This window comes from Nematolebias whitei, chromosome 13 (assembly GCF_014905685.2).
Source record: "Nematolebias whitei isolate Nwh7 chromosome 13, NemWhi1, whole genome shotgun sequence".
Classification (NCBI taxonomy): Eukaryota; Metazoa; Chordata; class Actinopteri; order Cyprinodontiformes; family Rivulidae; genus Nematolebias; species Nematolebias whitei.
In genome coordinates this window covers 39,638,527-39,661,962 of record NC_056510.1, presented here as the reverse complement: position 1 = coordinate 39,661,962, position 23,436 = coordinate 39,638,527, and the positions used below count along the sequence as shown (strand labels likewise).

Here is a 23,436-nt window from a genome sequence, read left to right as displayed (position 1 = left end):
TGCAATGAATCTGAAATATATGAAAGTTTCATTTTTATCATTACATTATGGAAAATAATGACCTTTATCACAATATGCTAATTTTTTGAGAAGGACCTGTATGTTCCCATACAATGGCAAAATTGGTTCTCTGCATTTAACACATCCCACCTGAGATACACCCAGGTGGAGCAGTGGGCAGCTATGTAGGCGCCCGGGGAGCAATTAGGGATTGGGCGTCTTGTTCAGAGACACCACAACATGTGGGAATGGCGGGAAGTCAAACCATGACTTTCTGGTCACAAGTCTGCTGCCCTACCTCTACACCATCTGGGTCATTCAGAACAAAAATATCAAAAATTATTATTTGTACAAGATGGCCACGCTCAGCCGAGCTGCAGGTTCTGGGTGAACTCAATCTTTTTATGTTCCTGTTGATTTTGTTTTAACTTTTTTTTTTGTGCCTACATTGCACATCCACGGTACGGGTATGAGTTTTCTGTGTTGCTGCCTTTCCATCGTGTCATCGTGGTTCAGTCCTGCCAGCCTCGGGCTTAGGCCTGTCATGGCAGTTGTCTCCATGATCCTCATCTGCCTGCATGGACTGAACTCTACAGACCCATTCGGTTCCGCGGGGAAACCTTGGATGTTCTCCGTCTGCCGGACCCAGTTCTGGAGAGCAGTCTGGGAGGCAGCTGCTGCAGTCCTTATTTGCAACATGCAGCTGACGGGACCTGCTAACAAGACCTGCTAACGCTGCTAACAAGACCACGCCACTAACAGTATCTGCTAACTGGACCATGTTGCTAAGATACTGTAACCTCACTGTCATCAGAACCACTCTACCCATAGGACCATGCTGCTGTAGATTAATTTCTTTTTCACTTTTGGTGCCTTGTTTCTGTATTTTTGTTGCATGCTTTGAATAAATCCCAGTTTACCGTATATTGTGCTGATGTTGTTCGGTGTATTGTTTTGCACCATTAGTAGTTAGCATATATCATAGATCTTTTGGCGTACCGTTGGGCGTTCATTTAGAGTATATCTTAGTTTATAGCTTAGATCCTTATTTACAGTTTCTTTTTACACTGTATATTTTTAGTATCGTTTGATGTAACTGGGACCCTTTGTACACAAATTTGTTCCACCTCATGTACCCCATGCGATGTGAATGACAAATAACCTTGAATCCTTGAATAGTTTACAAGTCATATTAGAAATGGTTCAAGAAGGAAGTTTGTCTTTTAAAGGTTTTGTCAAAATCAGCCTTTTTTTCCAGAAATGTTTGACGGACAGAAGAATAGTTAACATTTTTCTGCAAAGGGAAATTTCCTGACAAAGTACAGTTTTAAAACAAAGCAATGCAAAGCACAGAGTAGCAGAAACTGATACTTCAGACACACACAGAGCTCTGCAAACAAATATCATTTACAACAGAATGACTTCAGGATGTAATGAGTCAGGGAATTCTTCTCTCTTCAGTGCACAATTGACACAATCAGACACCTTTAAAGCCAAAGTCCAGCTGTCTGAGACCTGTTTAAATGAAACTCACTGTTGTGCAATCAGCTCTACAGATGTTCCACTGATTCAAACCATCCCCTGAACATAGATAAACATTACTGGTTTCATGCATTGTAACTGTCAGACAAATAGAATCTGAGGACCTGCACATGGATCCATGCACAGATAAATGGGTCTTCAGGACCCCAAGGTCCACGATCATCAACGTTTCATCTTCTTGTGTAATCTACACAACGACCGTCAGATACAAGACTCATGGGGAGGCTTTGTGCATTTCTGCTGTCAAAAATTAAGTGCAGAAACATGCGCTGAGATTTCACACGAACAGATGCTGCCTTCAAGGTGAAAACTCTTGACAATGTTCAACAACACCACCACAACATCACAAAGCTACAGTGAGCGCACAGAACAACAAGCCTATTTTGTTGCACATCTTGGTAAATAGCAGACAAATCAGCAGTACGCTGATGTCCACCGTCACTGAGGAATTTGAACAATGAATGTTTGTAGTTTTGGAGATGAGTGTTTTCCTAGGCTGGATTTTGACGTGGCAACCTATTTTTTGAAAGAAGGCATTCTTATGCCAAGATGTAGCAACACACCAAGGTGGAAGTCAGCAACTAATTTTTCCAAGTTATAATGCTTGCAACGTGCTCGGACAAACAAACGGATGGACAGACAGATGGAAGGCATTTCCAATTTCCCCTTTGCTCCGTGACAGGGGACAAGAAGGAAGGGTATAACACCTGAAACTACCTGTATCTTTTGATTTTTACTTCCCTATTCAAGTTTTCTGCTTTTGGTCCTTTACACAAAATACTTGAACCCTGGCCTAAGATGCCTGCCAGTGTGGAGGTCAACCTGCTACTGTTACGCCTGTGAGGGGCCAGGCGAGTAAGCTAAATGTCTATCATTTCTACTGTATACCGTTTATATTGCACATTCCTAGTTTTAACTGAATGTTTTTAATTGATTTAGAAAAGCTTGGTTTTAAAGTTTTTTAAGTTTTTTAATCACATTTTATCTTGTGTTGTTTTTATAAGCCAGATGTCAAAGACAAATCTCCATTTCATTGAATGTTATGGACGAAGTTGAATTGATTGATTGATTGATTCCATATCTCCTCTTCAGCACGATTCGACTCGGTTCAATATGGTTTTGATCCCTTTTCCACCATTACTTGTTCATGGAACCGGCACCTTTTTTGGTCCCTTCTTCTCTTGGGTACCAAGCGAGCCGAGCCGGCACCAAAACGTGACGTCAGAACACTGTCTGTCACTGATTGGTCAGGGGGTGGAGTCACTTTAGGGGTTTGAGAATTTTTCAAAACATTCGATCTGCCATTTGCAATTGTCTGTGTTTGAACTCGAGGAGCGACTGGACCTATTTTTAAGCCTTTAAAAACAATAATGACAACACCATGGTCTAATGCTGAAGTGCAGGCGTTTTTTTTTTTTTGTGCTTGGTCGCCAACAACAAAATTCAGAGCGAGCTAGATGGAGCTCCACTGGTCTCCATGGTCCTCTCCACTGGAGCCTCGGAGTCCCCTCAGAATGTGCAGAGCGTCATCTCCCCGGCTCCAAGCTCCGCCGGTCACTGCGGAAGATCCTCCGTACTGCCGACTCGGGGTTCAGGCTCTGGACTGGCTTTGCGTGCTCTGTGGGCTCCGAGCTCCGCTGGTCATCAAGGAGGATCATATGAGCTGCTGACTCGCAAAAGGCCGTTGCCCAGACCCCGGCCTCGAGTCATCATGAAGACCGAACGCTGATCCCAGCAGACGGGTGGACCGGGAAGAGTCTAGGGTGGGGGGTGGAAATGAGTTCTATAAATATTTTATGTATTAAAAAATTATGTTTTTATCAGCTAAGTAAAAAATAAATAAATAAACAATGCTGGCTTTATCATGAAATCCTGTTTTCACTTTAATGACTATTAAATAATCTGTTAAAATTAACTCAGCTGGAAAATCATAAAAAGACCATTTTTATTGTTATTGTTGTCGTCGTCGACGTCGTCGTCGTTATCATTATTATTGGATCGCTCAGGAATATTTCCCTCAAATATGTTTAAAGAGCTACAGCCTTTAGTTCAACTTTATTCTAACCCACAGATGTACAAATCACAAAACAAGAATTAAACTTTAAAGCAAAGCTAAAATAAAATAATCTGTAAACAAGAAACAAAACCACATATCTAAATTGAACAATAAAATTAGACACAATGAGTGCAAATACATCAAATGATGAAGAAAAACTATAAAATTTTAATATAGATGTTTTTGTAGGATCTGGTTAATCAGAGATTTAATGGTGAACTAAAGTTCATTAAAAGTTTATTAGCAGGATATATATAGTTTAATTTGATCATTTTAACAATCTGTATTCTTTTTAATTTACCACAAACTTCAAAATAAATTCTCACCCCATACTGAAACCTGTTTCAAGGTCTTACCACCACCAGCTGGTAAGGCGTGTGACGTCAATTTGAACTCCGCCCACTGGAACCAGCACTGAGAGCATAATGGAAACGCAACATGTACCATACCGAGCCGAGTCGAACTGTGCTGTACTAGAAGGTACTATGAAAAAAGGACATAACTCACAGCAAAATTTGAGTCAAAACATGCGAGGGGTTCTCATGCATGTTGACAAAAACTACAGCCCCAGAGCTCTGAAACTAAATTCAGAAGATTTTGAGACTGGCTTTAGACACCTTCAACAACTCTGTGACTATTTTTTTTAGAAATATTCATTCGTTCAACCTTTATTTAGACAAATAAATCACAATAAGCCTCGAAGACTCATTTACAAGTGAGATCTACTTAGACGGACAAAAAGTAGTGAAACTGGAACACGTAGGAATTGGAGGCAAAAAAATCCCTATCGAAATCCAGTTGAAATGCTTCCTAGAGGATAACTCCATCTTAGAGCTATTCCAATCAGGCTTCAAACCTCTCCACAGCACTGAAACTGCCCTTCTGAAAGTTTTTAATGGCATCTTCCTATCAAGAGACGCTAGTAACTATGTGCTGCTTGTCCTATTGGACCTTACATCCGCTTTTGATACCAGTGACCATGAGATCCTCATTTCTAGGCTGGAGCAGTGGGGGGGCATCACAGGGTCAGCCCTCAATTGGTTTAGATCCTACCAAGCTGACAGATCCTTTTGTGTCTCCATCAGGAACCAGTTATCATAAATCCAATTATATATCTGTCTCGTGAATATTTTGAACATTTTCACAATTCCAACAACACTAGACCATAAATGTTTCAAACACTTTGGAAACTCCCTTACTTACGCTGTTTGTGCTATTGGCTGGTTCAGATCTTCTGTTCTACTGTGGTCGTCTTAACGATGCTTTCACTCACCCAGCAGTGAAAAGTTCAGTAAACATTGATTAAAGTAATGACTTCTTCATGCACGGCTTTAAGTCTGTGTTTGGGCTTAATTCCTTAGTGGTTCCTGAAAGGTTACACAACAGTGACTCAAAGAAACATGCTAACCTGGCTTGTCTTTAATCTGATTAAGCATTTTTCAGATGTCTAAAGATGCATCCTCACACAGATCTGCTGCAGGGAGGAAAATGCTGCATTTTAAACTCCCTACTGCACACGATAAAAGAAGGCAGATTTCTAACTTGGGTGTTTATTTTATTTTAGTTTTACTAATATCAGAGAGTAGAGAAGCATCATGAAAGCATGGTTCTCAGCCAAAATGAAAACCACATCTGAAGATTTACCGTTGACCTATCCAACTCTGCAAAGCGAGCAGCCTGGCAACGCAAACCATCCGTCTGTCACCACAAGCCCGGAGAAGCTGTGCTCTGGTAAACTTCATTCAAAAGGAAAGCAATGAAAAGCATTCACATTGTGACAAAATACATTGACGACAAAAAGTCTACACACTTTAAAAAGATTACAACTTCAAGACTATAGATGTTGATTTTCAGTCAGCTGTTGTCCTGTTTACAGCTTGTTTGTTGCAATCAAACTATTTCTACATACTTGGTGTTATTTTAACCATTAATATAGTCAAAACATGTTGATCGATTAAAAATGATGAGCTATAACTTTTAGTCATTGAAACTTTTATATATTTTTAATTATTTAGCTTTATTTACTAAACATTTTTTCTATAGTAATGTATTTAAACCTCTTCGATTCCTGTAAAACATTGTTCTGTCTACACGGTCTTCAGAATAATTGCTTTATTTGGGCCTTTTTATGCTCCTTATAGCTTTTTCCCCCAGCATAATAATTTTAGGTTTTAGCTAAAGTTTTGCTACATTTAGCTTTTTGCTACCATTGTACTTTTTAAGATTTCAGCTATTGTGTTTAGCTTTTAGCTATGGTTTTGCTCATGTTAGCTTTTAGCTACACCTTTGTTAATGTTGGTTTTTAGCTTCAGGCTTTCTAATTTTAGCTTTAGAAACAATTTAGCTACTTTTAACATCTTTCCTGCATTTTTGTTCGAGTTGGCTTTTATCTACTGCCTTTAGTTGGCAGCTCAGAACACCACATACAGAACACCATGGACTTTGTGGACAAGGTGAGGGATGTCATCATGGAGACTGATGAAACAATGGTCTCTTTTGATGTCACTTCACTGTTTATGTGCATTCCTGTTGATGATGCAGTAGAGGTGGTCAGTTTAAAATTAAAATCAGACACCACTCTGAGCAGCAGGACCACGCTTTCCACAGAACAACTGGGTCAACTCTTGAAACTGTGCCTGCAGTCAACCTGCTTCACATATGGGGAGCAATATTATAGGCAGAAACATGGGTGTGCTATGGGGTCTCCAGTTTCTCCTATTGTTGCCAACCTGTACATGGAGGAGGTAGAAAAGAGAGCCTTGACGTCCTTTTCAGGGACACCACCAAGTCATTGGTTCAGGTATGTTGGCGACACCTGGGTTAAAATCAAATCTCAGGAAGTCCAACATTTTACTGACCACATCAACTCTGTGGATAAATACATCAAGTTCACACGAGAAGATGTAAAAAATGGCAGGTTGGCTTTCTTGGACTGTGAGGTCTCAGTCTCTGATAGAGGACATTTGCAAATTGCGGTGTACCGCAAACCCACCCACACAGACCAGTATTTGCAGTTTGACTCTCATCACCCTTTGGAGCACAAGTTAGGAGTCATCAGTACTCTGTATCACAGAGCAGACAGCATCCCCACTAGCTCAGGAGCCAGGCAGAAGGAGAAATCCCACACAAAACAGGCTCTAGAGCAATGTGGATATCCTAACTGGGCCTTCCTGAAAGCAGAGGAGAAACCCAAACAGGACTCCAGTCAGCCATCAGGTGAAAAGGAGGAACCCAGACCCAGACCAGTGGTCATTCCATATGTTGATGGAGTATCAGAGAAATTGAGACGTTTATTTTCTAAACATAACGTCCCAGTGGCTTTTAAACCCCAAAATACATTACAGCAAAGACGGTTCATCCCAAAGATCCAGTCCCCCGGACCAAACAGAGCAATGTTGTGTATGCTGTTCAGTGTCAGGAGGGTGATCAGTCTTACATCGGGGAAACTAAACAGCCACTGGCCAAAAGGATGGCCCAGCACAGAAGATCAACATCATCAGGCCAGGACTCTGCGGTCTACACTCATCTCCAGGCCAGCGGTCACTCTCTCAGGGATGAAGATGTGCACATCCTGGACAGAGAGGAACGATGGTTTGAGAGAGGAGTAAAGGAGGCCATCTTTGTGAAAAGAAATCGTCCATCGTTAAACAGGGGTGGAGGCCTCCGGGTTCAACTGTCCCCCTCTTACAATGCTGTGATTGCTAGTATCACTCAGCCCTCTGTGAACAGTAAACAGCCATCAGTGTGCTAATGATCCATTGTTAGGCTGATGGTCCTTCTTGAGCATGTGATCAGCTGGTTTTGGTTGTCAGCAGCAAAACTGGTTGATCCACTCTGAGAAGGTGCTATTTAAGAGACTGAGCTGAATACAGCACCTCAGACTGAGGAAGTCTCTCGGATGAGAGACGAAACGTTTCTACATTTTTTTGTCGATTTGCGTTGTTTTGTTTTTTTGAATGTCCAGAGGACCAGATTTAACTTTTTTAGATCTACTGTTGGGTTGGCTTTCATCTACCGTTGGGTTGGCTTTCATCTACCGTTGGGTTGGCTTTTATCTACTGTTCGTGTAACCCAGTGAACGTTTGAGTGATGGACTGATCAATCAATAGCCTCACATAGTCTGATTTGAAATTAGCCAATAAGGTTGATGTCAAAAAGGCTGATTGTTCTGCCTTTTTTTTTCTCCTCCCTACTGGCCCTGTATGCGGCAGAGATGTAATCCGACGGAGGAACGCAGAGGAAGAGACGAAGCCAGATAGAATTAACTGGACAATCGTAGCTTCAGAAACTCGGAGATCAGTAAGAAAAACAAAAACCACCCTAGTCCAGCTCTACAAAATATACTGTTCAGGATAGTAATTTCATGTTTCATTAACCTCTAGAAAGCTGCCATTGTGATCAGACTTAAGTTCAGAAATCTCCGTTGTAACCTCGTACAGCACTGGTGAGTGAGCATGGGCCTTCTGTATTGTCACTAATACGCTAAGTGGAGTCCTGTGAGCTTACTAATGTGTGATCATAACCTGTATTATATTGTGTACAACCTGGAACTACTTGTAATGATGTAGAACCACTTTATTTAGTAGCTTAAGCTAATGAATGTTAGCTGACTGGGTTTTAAGCTACTGTTGTTCTGACCTAGTTCCAGGTCAGGTTTTTGGAGTGGGTGCAAATTTCACCCATCCACGTGTTGCTGAGAAGAAAGGTGATGGCGAGCCCCAGCCCAAAGGATCGCACAAAAAACTGGTAGATAGTGACCCCCACTGGTTACAACAAATGAGAACTTGAATGAGCTCTCATAATTCATACATGAATTAGGCCCAAGCAGCGAAGCGCTGCGAAGGCCTATTGTAATCGCTCTGATCAGGACCGAGCTGCAATTTTTTCCGCCAAATGAATTGGCGTTTTGGGGGCCTTAACATATCCCAAAAAGTCACCAAATTTGGCGGACGCATCAGGACTGGTGAAAATATATGTATTTTAAGGGCGTGGTAAAAATCGCAACAGAAACAGCTCAAGAGCGCCACCTACAAATTTTCAAAATACCCTCGCATTAACCTTAGTTTGTCATAGAAGCATGAAATTTGGTAAGCTTATCCAATTCCCCAAGATGCACAGAAAACCCTCTGGCACCAACATTGTACGATAAACAGGAAGGTGGACGTTTTGGAATGACGTCCCAATTTTCACACCTTTTTGGCAGTTTACAGCCTCCGCATTTGAACGAACTCCTCCAAGGGATTTCGCTCAATCGGTTTCAAACTTGGCCATTTTGGTCAAAAGGCATGGGGGACGCAAAGTTATCTAAATGTTTCGTTTCGGAGCATGCTGAAGGGGAGGGGCCAGACCTCAAAGTTTGACATCTCGCCATGAAAAATGAAACGCTAATAGCTCCTACACAAAAACTGTCTGAGACATCAAACCTTCAGTGATTGATCCACATCGAGTCCCCTGCAAGACTGAATGGTCAAATCCAGAGCCCTATAAAGAGAGAGTTGCGACACTCCCATAGACTCCCATAGAAAGAATGCTGGAATGCTGAAGTCACGTGGGTCATGCAGCGGCAAATAGTTCCAAACAGCAGCGGTTCAGCATTGAACGTAGTTCATTCTCCGTGTTTTTCCGGTAAGTTGATGAAAATACGACACTTTTTGCAATTGTGAAGCGTTATCTGACTGTTCTGTACCACAATTTATGTCGCCAGTTTTAGTTAATGAAACATGTTAAATTGCTAGTTGTGTTTTAACTGCAGCTGCTCTGCAACATGACGGTTTAAACGGGTCTATTTCTAATTCAGCGTTTTAAAATATCTGTTACTGCTTAAATTTTGAAAGGTGGTCTTTTTTAATTTGTGGTAATTCCAGTTACTGAACTCAACTAGAAATTATTTGGCCTTTTTTGTTCTGAGAGATTCATTCAACCTTTATTTCTACAGTAAATCCCATTGAGCCTCCAGGACTCATTTACAAGAGAGACCTGATTTAACAAAGAAAGATGACAACATGACAACAAGACTGATGTAATTTAGTTCAAGTTATAGATCATTTGTCAAAGACTGCAGCATAAATTGTGACATTATCATTAAAGAAAAACGTGATTGTGGAGATGAGTCAATTTTTTCATGTTTTCCAGATAAACCAGAGGAGAATGACTTCATGAACTGAATGTTGCATTCAAAGTATCACAAAGGTACAAGATCTCATTTTCTGTCTTCTATTAATCAATAACAGCTCAATCAAGATGTTTGAATAAGATTACTTTAACACCATAACCTTCACAAAGTTGGTATTTACTGCAGGACTGTTCATTTACATTAGTTTTATATTATTAGTTTAGTGTTTGGTAATCATGGGTCAAGTTGAGATGAGACTCTTTCAAGACAGAACAAGAAATAAGAATTATTACAAGAATATATCAGCATCAATAAACTGTAGGACAGTAACAAAAACACTTATTAAACTATCACAGCTACATTGAGATGGAGCTGGAAGTTATTCTTCATGCCAGTTGACTTCATCTGATCTTTTGTAAAAATATGTCAATTTATTTTCCATTAACATTTTTCTTCACAGGACTGAGTTAATTTTCTTGTCTGTGAGTTTCTTCTGTCCTGCTTATGTATTTTTTTGTTCTAATTGTTCCTCAGGTTTTTCATCTGTTCCCCGACTGCCTGTTGATCCATCCTCCTGGTCCTGTTGATCCATCCTCCTGGTCCTGTTGCTCCATCCTCCTGGTCCTGTTGATCCATCCTGGCCCTGTTGATCCATCCTCCTGGTCCTGTTGATCCATCCTCCTGGTCCTGTTGATCCTGGATCATCAGATCCTGACATGTCCCCGTCCTCTGAGGATACATTTTCATCTTTCCCTCATCTCACTCGCCTCATTTCTGTTTCCTCCTCAGTCTCTGAAATTACGTCACTGTTAGAATGAAGATTATTGTTCAATAAAAATATGGCGTGTCTTATTTAACATTGTTCGTACCAAAGTTTAATTTAGAACAACATGTGTGATCACTGGTCAGATCACTGGTCAGATCACTGGTCAGATCACTGGTCAGATCACTGGTCAGTGGAAGTTCTGCTGTTCTTCTCATCTGGTTCTGATCGATGAACAAATGGTTGAACCTCCTTCAGTCTCACACGTCCTCACTGTGTCTCTGTCTCACACGTCCTCACTGTGTCTCTGTGAACTGTCCTCTCTCTAAATGTGTCTGTAGAGTGACACTAGTTTATTTCTTGCACATTTCTTTGACAGTTGAACATTTTGAGCCCTGATTGACAATGTTTGTGCAGATTAAATTTACAGCTCTCACTTTGTGTTGTTGTGATGATGATGGTGCTCCTGCTGACTTGAGATGATGTCATTAATAAACAGTATAAATGGCAGTAAAAATACTTTATTAAAGCTTGTTTTACATTTTACATATTTTATAATAAATTGTTTGGAAATTTATTTTTGCACAATTAACACTTATTTTGTCATCTGTTATGATTTTAACTAGAAAAAGTTTCATTTAAATTAACATTTTAATCAATGAATTACAATTTTACAATAGTTGTCAGGCTACAATCAACTCAGTTATCAGGTACTTGGTTGCCATAAAAAAACGACAAATACAACAATTGTATTCAGTCTCTCTTGTAAATGAGTCCTCGTTGCTCAATGGGACTAACATGTTTCAATAAAGGTTGAATTAATATCCATCCATCCATCCATTATCTTTACCCGTTTATTCCATTTTGGGTCACGGGGGTCGCTGGTGCCCATGTCCAGCAATCACTGTGCGAGGGGCGGGGTACACCCTGGATGGGTCGCAAGTCCATCACAGGGCCACATAGAGACAAACGAGACAAACAACCATTCACTCTCTCACTCACACCTAAGGACAATTTAAAGTTACCAATCAGCCTAACATGCATGTTTTTGGTCTGTGGGAGGAAACCGGAGTACCCGGAGAAAACCCACGCATGCACGGAGAGAACATGCAAACTCCACCCAGAAAGGCCCCTGGACCGGGGTTTGAACCAAGGACCTGCTCGCTGAGAGGCAGCAGCTCTACCAGTTGCGCCACCGTGCTGCCCGGTTGAATTAATATCTTCTATAGAAATCAAGAATTCATCCAGATGATCTAAGGTAAGCTGGAGCAGATCTGATCCTGCATGGAGGACAAGGTGGAACATTCTCATGCAGAGAACATCAGAAACAGCTTTATAACAGGTGTTACTCTGATCTTTTTTTTTTAACGTGTGTAACGTTATAAAACACTGACATGGCTATATTGATCAATGTATTGCATATACTTTTTTTTCTAACAAATATGCGTTTGCAGACTCGTTTCCTTCTAAAATTTAATGATAAATGTATCAGCCGCTTCTAAAAATGCTTTAATAAAATGCATAGTCTGTGAAATAATCAATAATCAGTTAAGAAATCAGTTCGCTACTGCTCAGTAATTACTAAAAGATGTCAGGTAAAGTAAGAAAAGTCGATTTTTGTGTTATGTTGCGCCAGCAGCTGCTCAAACTGACTGACAGGATGAACTGTTTGGAACTATTGAGAGCTGCATGAACCACGTGACCGCGTATCGGCGAGTTCAAAGAGTGTCGCAACTCTCTCTTTATAGGGCTCTGGTCAAATCATGACATCACTTAAGCCACGCCCCCTGACAACAGAAAGTATAAAGTTTTACGTTGCACGATCCCTATCTGACCCGTTACCTGATCAGCATAATAGTGTGTCCAGTGACCGAAGACATGTTGGTGTAACTTGTTTTCCAACACTGACAGTTTGGGGTGGAGCATGTGGGCGGCGTGGCGTGGCGAAGTAAGACGCAACATCGTCGCCATACATTTGGCTCTAAATTCCACAGATTTGAACCGAGGTGCACCAAAATCAGTGTGATGGATCATTTTCCACCCTTTGAACAGGAAGCCATGATAAGTGGCCAATAGCCTCCACAGCGCCCCCTAGAATATTTTAAAACCTCAGCCCCAAGACATTTTTGGACCGATAATTCTGAAACTCAGTGACCATCTGTACCTTCTCAGGAACTATGAAAAAGTCTCTTGGAGCCCTGGTCCAAAACCAACAGGAAGTCAGCCATTTTGGGTCAAAGGGTCATTTTTGGGTGTTTCTAATTGAGAATTTTAACAAACTCCTCCTAGGGATTTTGAAGGATTGCCTTCAAACTTGGTTGATACACCTTTAAGACATTGGAGAGTAAAAGTTATCTAAAGCTTGCATTTTCGTATATGTTAAAGGGGCGTGGCCAGGCTTCAAAGTTTTGCGTCATGCCATAAATTTCCAAACACTAGAACTTTCACATTGAAAGACCGAAATGCATGAAACTTGGCGTGACTCATCCCTGTTGGATGCCCGACGATCCATTGTGTCATATTTTGATGTGATCAAAGCCCCGCCCCCTCGGAACAGGAAGTCTCTTTTTTAACTTGGAATGCTCCCTCTTTGACACCATTGACCTAATCAGGATGATCCTCTGTTAAAAGACAGATAATATGGGCTGACTTGATTTAAAGCGCAAACTGTTTTTGCTTGAGGATGTGGGCGTGGCGGCATGGGGAATTCAGAAGTGATGCCGTTGCAATAGGTTTGGCTCTAAATTGTACATATTTCAGCCTAGGTGCACCAAAAGCACTAAGATCGATCATTATCCGCCCCTTGAACAGGTATCCATTATAAGTGGCCAATAGCCTCCACAGCGCCCCCTACATTATCCCTACAGTTATAGCTCAATGATACATCATCTTATCCGCACCAGATTTTTGGTGCATCATCTGTGAGCATTTCTAGACACATTGGTATTGTTGTTTAACATTAGACTCAAGTGTACCCCCTACATTATTCAAACTATTATATCTCAATGATATTTTATCCGATCGTCATCAGAGTTTTTGTGCATGATCAGTGAGCACTTCTATATACATCTGTGTTGTTATTCAACATTTGACTTGAGTGCGCCCCCTAGATTATTCCAAAAGTTATATCTCAGTGATATATCATCTGATCTTAACCAGATTTTGGGGGCGTCATTATTGAACACATCTAGACACATTGATAATGTGGTTTAACATATGAATCAAGTGCACCCACTAGATTATTTAAATCAGTTATATCGCAGTGATACATTATCCAATATGTACCATATTTTATGTGCGTGATCAGTGAGCACTTATAGACACAGTGATATTGTTCTTTAACATTGGATGCAAGTGCGCCCCTAGATTATTCCAACAGTCAGAGCTCAGCGATACATCATGCAATCTGAACCAGAATTTTGGTGCATAATCAGTGACCATGTGACACAATGATATTGTGGTTAAACATATGACTCAAGTGCGCCCCCTACATTATTCCAAGAGTTATATCTCAGTGAAATATCATCCGATCTAGGTGAGATTTTTTGGTATGTCATTAGTGAGCACTTCTACACACACTGGTATTGTTGTTTAACTTTTGACTCCAGTGTGCCCCCTAGATTATTCCAACAGTTATATCTCAGTGAAATATAATCCAATATGTACCAGATTTTATGTGTGTGATCAGTGAGCACTTATAGTCACAGTGATATTGTTCTTTAACATTGGACGCAAGTGTGCCCCCTACATTATTCCAACAGTTATATCTCAGTGATATATCATCCAATCTGAACCTGAGTTTTTGTGCTTGATCAGTGAGCACTTGTAGACACACTGGTATTGGTTCTAGAATTGCGCCGCTCAAGGTGGCTGCATGTTGGAGCAGCTCTGTTACTTTCATTCTGAGATTTTGCTTTTGGAAACTTTAATTCCTCTTTTTCTGGATGTAAATCACATTTTTTGGATGATTGTTTCCTCCGGTATCGGATGCTGTGCAGCTGGAAGGATTTTGACTGAAACTTTTTTAGTTTAAGACATTTGTTATGATGCGTAACCATGGAAACAAGGCAGTTTTCTACAACCAACAGCAGCTGATTAACATCTCAAAAGCTCAAATAATATCTCAACTACAGCCCCAAATCTCAAATGAGTTGAAAAGGATGTTCTGTGGATGCATTCTCATCTACCTGCCAGCTGTGCTCATGTGCCTGACCACTGAGATCCTGGAAAAATGGGTCATGACAGCGGAAGGACAGGATCGTCCCTCGGCACCTACAGTTGTTTGTCCGCAGTGACGAGGAGCTCGGCAGACTGCTGGGAGGAGTGGCCATTGCTCTGGGAGGAGTTCTGCCCGAAATTCGGGCGGTCCTACAGCCCGGGGGAATCGAGAGGCCAGCCGAGTCTGGGTGGACGAATCGGACAGCATCTGAAGCCAGTTTCTTAGGATCCACTGTGGGATGGACCTTTACAAGAGATCCTTCCTGCCTACAGCCATCAGCATCTAACATCTCTTAATGAAATGAGGATAACAAGTTACAACAACAAATTATTTCCCTTTGGGATTAATAAAGTATTTTTGAATATGAATTTGAATTGAATTTGGTATTGTGGATTCATGACATAACTTAAGCCCCACCTACGCAGAGAAAAAAAATGACACTTCCAGCTTCGCACTGTGTAAGATATTAGACTGAAACTTTGTTCGCTAACTGTTGATTACCACACATGACATGTTGAAAAGCATAAAGGAAGTGCTTGTCAAACATTCGCCACAAAACAGGAAGTCACCATAACTCCTGTCTGGAAGGTCAGATTTAGCCTATACTTGTAAGACCTGCAGCTGGACAAGTAACAAGATGGACGGAAGGCGATGTTGAAGATTTGGGAAATGCGCCCGTAGTCAACGCGTGCGGGATTGGCTCAAAAGCGTTCGTGATGGCAACTGGGTGGACTAGCTAGAGCTCACGCAGTCGCCGTAAGGCCGGAGCGGCGCTTTGTTGCGAGGGCCTCCAATGCTGCTTGAATTTGAATTTGAATTGCATCCGACATCCTGAGAAACTAAAGATCTATTTGAGCTTCCTTTGGAGTCAAACTTTGCTACATGGATAAGCTTATTTCCTTTACCTTGTATTTTTCATCCTATTCTGTATTATTTTTTTATTTTGTAAATACTTTATTCTAATTTGTTATTTTTCAAACACGCGCACAATATTGCTTATTACTGTCATAAATCTAAACTGAATATTTTACTCTATTCAGTAAAAAAAAAAATTCTATAAACTGTGTGCAGTTTCTTCTGTTGTTACTCACATTTAGGCTCCCAAGAATCCAGAGTCCTCTGATAGGGCCCAACATTTCTTCCTAGGTGTTAGCATTGGTAATAGTAGTTTTAGTAACTTACTTTTACCATATCAGCTAACTTGTAGGCAAAGTATTGTACATGAAGGAACCCACATAGTGGATCACATTTGGTTGGCTTTAGCTTCTATTTGGTTGGCTTTAGTTTCTATTTTGTTGGTCTTAGCATCTGTTTTGTTGGTCTTAGCATCTGTTTTGTTGGTCTTAGCATCTGTTTTGCTCATTCCTACTTCAATAATTACGGCATTATGTTCTTCAGCAGTCATACAGGACCCTCTCACCAAAAACACAGCTCATATTGTTCTTTTGTGTTGCTTTCTATGAGAAAGACCCAACTGATCAAACGTAGACATAAATGATTACAGCTCCTTTAGCCTTCTAGATAAAGTCCAACAGAACAGACAGGCTGAGAAACTGCAGCTGTTTCGTCACCCAGCTCTTCTCAGAAAGTCTCCCTGGCTACGATCAGCCCTGCATATTTTAAACCACCTCATTTCTGCTTCCACTTCCTTCTAAAACAGCAACAAGCATTTGAAATAGTTACACGCTCTGCAAAAAAAAAAAAAAGTCTGTTCGTCTGTAATCAAAAAACTATAGTGTAGGTCGTTGAATTAGTTGGTGCTGAATGACAAAACAACAGCTCTTGACCCTTGACCCCTTCTGCCATGGAGACAAAGACTCAAAGAAAAAAAACCCGAGCAGGAAGTCCCTGCTCTTCAGCTTCATGAGACAGTTCTGGATTCTCCACGAGGAAAAGGACAGAGCAGGAAGACAACAGTTGCTGAACTGCGTGATGCGTTACGATTCTTTGGCTCGTTCAGACGACCTGCAGTGCGTCAGAGAAGCTCTCCATATGACAACATGGAGAGGAAATCACTTGGAGGAAACAGCAGTGTAACTCACAGCAGTCAGACAGCTGCAACTAACGAAACACGGATCAGCAACAGAACCAGTTCTGGTGGTTTAATTAGTCGTTCAGAATAAAAACTGTATTTTAAATCACTTTTAACGCCTCAATCTGAAAAAAAAAAAAAAAACCTCTCAGTGTGACAAACAATGTCATTGTCTCATGAAGAATTACAGTAAGAGGAAGTTTTCTGTAAACAATAAACAGATTCAGATGAGTTTAGATTTCTGTCAGAATGCCTTTAAAACATCATGCTTAATAATCCAGACTTATTTGTTGTTACTAACAACAAGCAGTGCACTAACGTCCCTCATCGCTGAGGGTTTGAAGAGTGGATGTTTGGAGATTTTCAGGGGAGTGTTTTACTGTAATGGATTTTGACATGGCAACCCAGTTTTTGAAAAGAACCATTCTTAGGCCTAGATACAGCTGCACACCAAAATGAAAATGTATCTCCTTTACTTTTCAAGTTATAATGCTCACAACATGGACAGGGGTATTTCCAGTTCCCCTCTGTGCTCTAGAATGGAGAACAATAAATATCTTACATGTTATAGATAAGTCTGAATGGTCTCAGTTTGGAAAAAGAGTTTGTTTCTGACCAGACTGATGAGCCAACTAGTCTGAACGCATCTAAGACCAAACTGGATTGCTGCTGAAATAAAACAACTCCGATACAAAAAAAATGAAGTGATTCATGAACTTTTTATTTAATTTAAATTGGTCATTTGCAGTTTCAAAAGTGGAATTTTGTGGAGTTTTTTTAAGTTGTCCGTATCTTACCTGCAGCAGACAGATGAATTACTAGCCCAGCTTTGAGAATTAGAAAGAAATTATTTTGGGTGGTTATTACAACACATATCTACGGCTATTTAAACTGACGACCGTGTGTTACCCGTTTACTGTCAACAAAACTAATATTGGAAAAACAAACGTGAAGTCTAACCACTAGAAAGTTCCTGGAAAAACTTTTGATGAGAACTGCCACATGGCAGTCATTTTTTATTTTGAATTTGGCAGTACTATGTGTTGGGTTCGCTCTCAGCTACCACTATACAAATTTCAGCTCAATAAAAAATTTAATAAAATCAATGACTTATCGTATTTTTTTAAGCTATGGTGCTCTTGGATTTTTGATTTGGATTCAGTATGTGATGATGGGAACGTTCTCAGCTACCACCACAAACTTTAGCTTACTCTAAACTATAGTTTGTTTCAGTGAGAAAAATGTTTGCAAATTATGTTGCCATGGTAACTTGAAACACCATTAAAAGTAACAGAACACATCACGATGCTGAGCCCGTCATTTTGATATGAGTGTGTGTGGGGGGGGGGCATGTTGCGGTTTGGGACGCATCAACGTTGAAGGAAGAGTAAGACCCTTTTCAGGTGGATAATAATCGGGGGCTGCCTTCGGGCAGTCCCCAAAAGTAACAATTTGTTAGAAAATTAAATCAGTATAAAATAGTAAAAATAAATATTTGCTTGAAACCAAAATATTTCAGAGGTTTTTAGTACTTTTAGTAAAAAAAAATATCTGTTTTTATACCCATCCATCCATTTCTTTAGCCATGCTTCCTTCATGGGTGTTGGGGAGCTGGTGCCTACCACAGCAGTGACAGTGGAAGAGGTGGGGGACACACTGGACAGGTCTCCAATCACAGGGACACACAGAGACAAACATCTACCCACACCTACAGACAATTTAGAGTTGTAAAAACTTTTCTGAGGATTAATAAGGAAGTGATAAGAAACATTTATTGGTCGGGGTGTGGAAACCTGCGGCTGGACGTCTCTGCGTTGAGTATTTGTGATTGGCGTAAGAGCCGCGAGTCATTTGTGTGTTTGCTGTGATCCAGACACATTTCAACAAGTCGAGCAGGTTCTGGAGAGCGCAGGTCATCAACCAGGGCAACGGGGGCTCAAACATCAACTACTGATTAAAACTGCAAGAACTCTTCAAAAAGAATCCCAACCATCACTGCCACGAGGCGGACATTATGCAAAAATGTCCCATGATTGTAAATAAGTAACAGAAGACAAACCAGTTGTGAAAGTGAAGTGGTTCAGGAGCGTTCAGCAGCTGCTTGTTGTGGAGGGCGAGGCTTCATGTGGACTTTGTCAAACTTCACACAGAAAGGTTTGACTTTTGGATGTAGCTGCTCGTTTCAGACGGGCCAATAAAAAAATCAACAGACATGTTCCTGTTTGGAGTTCTCCTCGACTCATAACGTAGCTTGTGTTTATTTGGTTTTACATCGATACGTTTTACTTACTTTTCACTTGACGTGCTTTTTCTAACTGTTTATTGTTGTCTGTACCTCATCGGTGTTCTTCGTCTACAACAGGTCTCTTGTAAATGAGTCCTTGAAGCTCAATGTAGACATGAAAGTTGAATGAAAAAAGGAACTTTCCAGTTTGATTTATTTAATCAAGAGGAGGCTTGCAGACCTTTGTTCAGGCCCAGCTGTGTGAAGTTCAGGTGTTTTCAGGTGAGTTCAGGGCAGGTTTCCATGGCAACACAAGGACTGCAGCCCATAATGAGGCTGCACAACACAAGTTTATAGACTAATTCAGGGAGCGCTCCTTCTGGACCCACCTCCTCCTGAAGCTGCTTGTAACAACCAGCAGGTTGTTTGTGTTTACCTGTTGTTTACCGCCCGGTTGTTTGTGTTTACCTGTTGTTTACCGCGGGTTGTTTGTGTTTACCTGTGATCCTGCTGGTCGGCTCTCCGTGGCCTCTCCTCCTCTGCAGCAGGAAGAAGTCGTTACTCCTCTCCGTCACCCACAGCTTCAGAGCGTTCTTCAGCAGAACCTCCTCCGGGTTCAGCCACATTGTGCTCCCAGCAGGGAGGAACCGCAGGAACACCTCCGCCGTGTGTCGCCTCTCTGCTGCTGGGGGAGCTTCCCCCGCCTGTCCTCCGGTTCGGAACGGCTTTATTCGGACCTACAGCCGCGGGGGTTCGGGTTTCTTCATGACTGCCCTACAGCTTTAACAGCAGCAGGGTCCGGACTTCCCACCTCAGACCCGTCCGCTGCCTCACCCCTGATTTACAGCGACTGTATACACCGGACAAAGATCGTCCACAAGTGTGACGACTCACTCTGTTGTCACATTTCAGTGCCTAAAGTTGAGCCTAGTTGTTGCACTAGATCAGGGGTGTGCAACCTTCACGATCAAAAGAGCCATTTCTGCCCCTTCGTGTCTGGAGCCACAAAACTTGCTGCAACTGTGATTATCAACTGATGGCCCATGGGCCACTGAGTTTGTTGGAGGGGGGCTTTTCTGGCCAGTGGGGATGACATTATAAAACTAAAATTATATCGTGCATTTTAACATTTATTCATATTTTTACATTTTAAGACAATAAAAGACCATCATGTAAAGAAGGAAAATAATTATAGTTTATACTGATTTTGATAAAAATTAAAACAATTCAGTTCAGTTTATTAATATAGCACCAAGTCACAACAGAAGTAATCTCGGGGCACTGCACTGAACTCTGCAGGCCTATGGGAAGAATAATAAATATGGTAAGTATCGAGTGGGGCTACGGTTGATCGGTGGCCAGTGCTGCAATCTTGTAATCCTAAGGTTGCGGGTTCGAGCCCAGGTTGCATCAGGAAGGGAATCCGGTGTCAAACAAATTGAAATCTTTCGTGCATGTGGTCAACCCTGAAGAAGGGAGCAGCCAAAAGAAACTTACTACTCCAACAATGTCCTGCAGGATCAGTAAAATTCTTATCTTACTAGTAGTTATTGGACAAAATTTTACAAAAATTTGACAATGAAACTGCAAAAACTAGCCTTTTCTGTTGTAGGTATAAAAATCAATTCAACTAAATTTCATTAAGTTTTGGTAAAAGAGCTGCCGATGAGGGACTAAAGAGCCACGTGGCCCCAGAGCCGCAGGTTGCAGACCCCTCCCCATACTAGAACAACCTGCGGCTCTTACAAGCTTTGACCAAAACTAACATAAACCCAATTTCATTGGTTGTTATACAAACAGTAAAACAAGTTATAGCAGTTTTCCTTTGCAGATATGTGAATACTGGAACAAGTACAAGGAGTAAAACACACTCACTTTAACTTTATGCTTTATTCCATCCATCCATTTTCTTTACCCGCTTCTTCCATTTTGGGTCACGGGGGTCGCTGGTGCCCATGTCCAGCAATCACTGTGCGAGGGGCGGGGTACACCCTGGACAGGTCTCCAGTCCATCACACGGACACAGAGAGACAAACGAGACAAACAACCATTCACTCTCTCATCCAGGGACAATTTAGAGTTACCAATCAGCCTAACATGTATGTTTTTGGTCTGTGGGAGGAAACCCACGCAAGCACGAGAAGAACATGCAAACTCCACCCAGAAAGACCCCAAGTCCAACTGGGGATTGAACCCAGGACCTTCTTGCTGTGAGGCAACAGTGCTAACCACTGAGCCGTCAAGGCTTAACAGAGAAACAAAAACACTTTTATATTTTTATTATTTAAAACTTATCAAACTAGACTGAAAGACGTGTGGTCCCTCTCTTTGTAAAAAGAAACCAGAGGGTGAACTTGAACTACAGGATCTTCCCAACAGGTGGCTACTGAAGTGTTTCATAATTCAGGGTTGTGGTTTTTGTCCTGAAACTCTGGACCAGATCTTTACCTTTACAAGAAAATCTGAGTTTGCTCAGTTTATCATTGTGTATTTAGTTGACTTGGAGAAGCTAATGATCATTTCATGCCGTGTCCTGAGAGGGGCTATGCGAGTATGGGGTCCCCTCCTCTTACTAAGGGCCATTCGGTCTTAGACCGTTTGATTTACTGTAAGAAGTCTAACTTGTTTCCTGTAAGTGTTGGACTAATCTAGAGTCGCCTTTGTTACTGGTTCTGTTCACAACAATGTTTGGAGAGATTTCAGTCAACTGGTTGGAAGTTGGGACGCTCTCTGGTTTGGAGGCTTTTAGATTCCATTGAAAATGATATGACCTCGTCAGGCAGAGTCGCTGCTCCTCAGCATCGAGAGAAACCAGTTGAGATGATTCGGGAATCGTGAGAACGCCTGACAAGAGATGCTTGGGTGGGGTGGGGCTCAGGGCAGGTCTGGGACTCTGGAGTCCATCCAGGTGAACTAGAGGCATAACTGGGGTGTCTTGGACTGGTGTCAAAAAAATGGATGGAATTTTATTTTATTTTTTCAAGATCAAAGTTTTTTGCAGCACAGTGGCGCAGTTGGTAGAGCTGCCACCTCTCAGCGAGCAGGTCGCCCTGGTTCAAATTCCGGCCTGGGGCCTTTCTGGGTGGAGTTTGCATGTTCTCTCCGTGGGTTTTCTCCGGGTACTCTGGTTTCCTCCCACAGACCAAAAACATGCATGTTAGGCTGATTGGTAACTCTAAATTGTCCCTAAGAGTAAGAGAGTGAATGGTTGTTTGTCTCTATGTGTCTCTGTGATGGACTGGAGACCTGTCCAGGGTGTCCCCCACCTTTCGCACAGTGATTGCTGGACATTGGGCACCAGTGACCCCCACGACCCAAAAAGGATGAAGCGGGTAAAGATAATGGATGGATGGATGATGGATGGATGGATGGATGGATGGATGGATGGAAAATCAGTTTCATGCAGAGAAAGCTGTTCCGTGAAGTCCGTGAAAATAGCGACAGAGTGAGATCTCTTCTTTTATTTTTTACATCTTCTTCTTGAGCCTTTCCCTTCCGCCACTTCCGGTTCAGATTTACTGTCCCTCCTCTCTGTGTAAAAGCGGCAGTACGAATGAGCAACTATTATCAGTTAATAACTGAATTTATTACATGCTGAGTTTATTACCTGCTAGAGCTGAGAGACTATTAATGAGACAACTGCTGTGCTCCAGTTCAGTTTGGATGTGAGCACTGATTCACTGTACTTTATACTGATTCTTCAGAACAGAGACGTTTTATCAGGAGCACTGAAAAACTACAACAAACTTATTGAACTCGAGAAAAAAAATCCAAATGCACTAAAAAAGTATAAACCAGATGGATTAAGTCCTGAGAAGTTACTTTCTGTTTAAACATGGTTGGAAAATGCCCAACTTCGTCTATTTTGTAAAAAGGCTATTAACAAAAAAGAAAGCTTTGAAATGATTTTTTTTAAAGCTTGAACGTATATGTCTAAATGGAAAGTTAAAACTCAAATTGTTTCAGTTTTTTTGACAAATGAACCATAATGATCTGAGTTGCTACTGAGAGTTCCTGACAAAATACCACAGTCAGTAATCCAACATTTTTCAGTCAGGTCATCTGGATAGTTTTTTTTTTTTTGTGCTGACTTTTGACCAGACAGAAAAATGTTGGATTGTATACCTGGATTATTGAGCATGGACTTTGTTGTTTTCAACCAGTTTGACACGACTGTCAACAAGGAAGAGGACCGGCAATGGAGGAGGGGGCGTATCAAATAGACCATCTTATCACAAACAAAACTGGTTTGTTCCACTTTGGAGTAAACTGTTGGGGGAAGAATCAGTTTTGTTGTGTGTTTCCTTGACTGATGACACCTTCCGGATCGAAGGCGAAACGTTTCAGCACAAAAAAAAAAAAAAACTGTCCAGATGACCTGACTGAAAAATGTTGGATTGTATACATGGATTACTGAGCATGGACTTTATTGTTTTTACAGTCAGTAATGTTGAAAAGAGTAAACCAAATATTTATTCACAAAATAAA

The 23,436-nt window shown here is 41.3% G+C and overlaps 1 protein-coding gene across 1 annotated transcript in view; it reads right to left on the bottom strand.

The window, feature by feature from the left end:
* LOC119419397 (TBC1 domain family member 8) overlaps nucleotides 1-19,804 on the bottom strand; it is a 166,521-nt gene extending 146,717 nt beyond the window's left edge. The window contains exon 1 of the mRNA XM_037686706.1: nucleotides 19,448-19,804. Within this exon, the coding sequence (XP_037542634.1) occupies nucleotides 19,448-19,574 (127 nt within the window). The 5' untranslated portion in view covers nucleotides 19,575-19,804. The remainder of the gene's footprint in view (nucleotides 1-19,447) is intronic.
* Nucleotides 19,805-23,436: the final 3,632 nt, after the last annotated feature.